The sequence below is a fragment of the Myotis davidii genome, unplaced genomic scaffold (genome assembly GCF_000327345.1).
Source record: "Myotis davidii unplaced genomic scaffold, ASM32734v1 scaffold333, whole genome shotgun sequence".
NCBI lineage: Eukaryota > Metazoa > Chordata > Mammalia > Chiroptera > Vespertilionidae > Myotis > Myotis davidii.
Window position 1 is genome coordinate 571,712 of NW_006285266.1, and position 2,202 is coordinate 573,913.

Below are 2,202 nucleotides of genomic sequence, written 5' to 3' on the forward strand. Positions count from 1 at the left end.
AAGACCGGGGGGGGGAAACCCTTTAAAAAAAAAAGTTTCCATTTTTAGCTAAAAAAAAAAAAAAAAAAGCCTTTTAACTTCTGCGGGTTAAAGATATACGATCCGTTTTCCACCGCTCGGTAAAGCCTTGCTGGGGTCTAGCTTCATGAAACTCTTTTTGAAAAAATGTTTTTAATAAAGTTTTGAGTGTGCATTTTAAGCAAAGCAAATCATGGGGACCTTTTTTTTTTTCTGAGCATTTAAAACGGGCTAAAATCCCATGTAAACGGTTTGTGTTCTTGTACACAAATATGCAAATCACCGAGGAGACTTTGTGGGCACCTCCTTGCAGAGTTGCACATTTTAAATGCATCACACCAACATTTTGGAAGATGGGTTGGGCGGTGAGCTGCGATGGTTTTGCAGTGCAGTTGCTAGTGGTATAAACAGGCTTCTGCCTTGCACGTTTATCTGTTAGTACATGCACACAGCAAATGTGACCTTGGCATATGCTTTCACTTTATTCTCAAAATTATTTTTTTTGAAAAAGATAGTCCTGGGACCAAGAAAACCTGAGACCCTTTGCCCAGGATCCTGTAGCTCATTTTAAGACACCCCCCACCACCACCACCACCACCCCTAATCAGCAAAAAAAAAAAAGTGGGGGGTGAAGGTGCATCAGCCCATACTACTGGGGATCCTACCCCTTTAAACTCTGGTACTGCAAGTGTGTTTTGCATAATTCTCTAAGTCCTCAACTGTAGCATTTAGTGAAAAGGGAAAACAGAGTTGCCAGGCTCCAGAGATTAAAACATCTAAAGGCTGAATCAGCCTGGATATTCCCAGGAGCTGGAATTTAAAGGGAAATGTTAGCTTCGCTGGTAGCAACCTCCCCTCTGGCTTGTTTACGGAGCGATACTGTTTACTTCAGCAAAGCAACCTGCTGCCCAGTCAGGAAGCGACTCATGTTCGATCTAAAACCAAGAGGTCTCCCAGCTAAGGATTCCCGGGAATCAGACACAGGGCAGTCCTTGTAATGCGCCAGGAAAGGACGGAGCCTCATTCCTCTCTCACCCCCCATCGGGCTCAATAGAAAGAGCCCAGTGTGTATTCAGGTGTTGACTCAGGATCTGGGTCGCTGTGAAGCAGAAAAGCCAACCCTATCCCTGTCCCTAAATCAGTTCCCTGGTGGCAAGAAAGAGGAGCCGCCGTCTTCAGGAATCTCCGTGGAGTTTATTTCGGAGTATTCTAGAAGATGCAATCACCATATGCAATCACCATGTTCGGTGTCATGGACGAAGCAACTGGAGGGCCTATCCGTGCATGTAGTGAACAGCCCTGGGAAAGCTCACTGTCACCCAACAGACATCACTGGCCTTCCCCAGGACTGAGAAACCTGGGCTGCCTGCGTGTACAGTCAGCCTGAAGAATTCTCACTCACAAGGCAGCCGGCAGCCCATCAGGTGCCTCATACACACGGGATTCCTGCCGTGGTTGGGCTGGAGGTAGAGCTAGAAGGTGATTCTACCAGCCTGAAACTCTCACTGTGCCGCCGCGAATGGCAAGGGGTGGGCGAAAGATGGAGCAAAACCCACATCTGGAAGCCAGCACGGTCGGCTTGCTTCCTGAAGCAGAATCTAGTTGTCTTTCATGAATTTTAAGTGAACATAAGAAGAAAAATATTATATAGCGCTTTTTATTATCCAGGCACTGTTCTAGGCATATTATAAATATTTATACATGTCAAACCTCACAATAACCTACTGAGGCAGATGCTACGGTTACCCCCGTTTTACAGCCAGGGAATGGAAGCACAGAGCGCTGAGTAACCCCAGCAGGTGAGCGGCGAGGCCTGGATCCGAACCCAGGAAGCGCGAGGCCAGAATCTGTGCTTGTCGCTGTTTCTCCAGATTCTGTGCTGGTTCCCTACAACTGGAGGGAAGGTTTGCCTAACTCTTCAGGCTTTTCGTTTTCCCGCGTTTAAAATGGAATTTTTAAAACCATGGCTATGAAACTAAGCACAGAAAGCAGCTTCCTCAACTTGATAAAGGACATCCATGAAGAGACCGACAGCTCACATCCGACTGAATGGTGGAGGGCTGGACCCTGGCCCCCTGTGAGCGGGAACAAGGTGAGAATATCTGCTGTCGCCACTTCCGTTCAGCAATGCACGGGGCATCCTAGTCAGGGCAGTTCAACAAGAAAAAGAAATGCCAGGCAGCT

General features: G+C 47.3%; 1 protein-coding gene across 1 annotated transcript in view; it reads right to left on the reverse strand.

The window, feature by feature from the left end:
* ITPKB (inositol-trisphosphate 3-kinase B) overlaps positions 1–946 on the reverse strand; it is a 113,533-nt gene extending 112,587 nt beyond the window's left edge. The window contains exon 1 of the mRNA XM_015558954.1: positions 920–946. Coding sequence (XP_015414440.1) covers positions 920–946 — 27 coding nt within the window. The remainder of the gene's footprint in view (positions 1–919) is intronic.
* Positions 947–2,202: the final 1,256 nt, after the last annotated feature.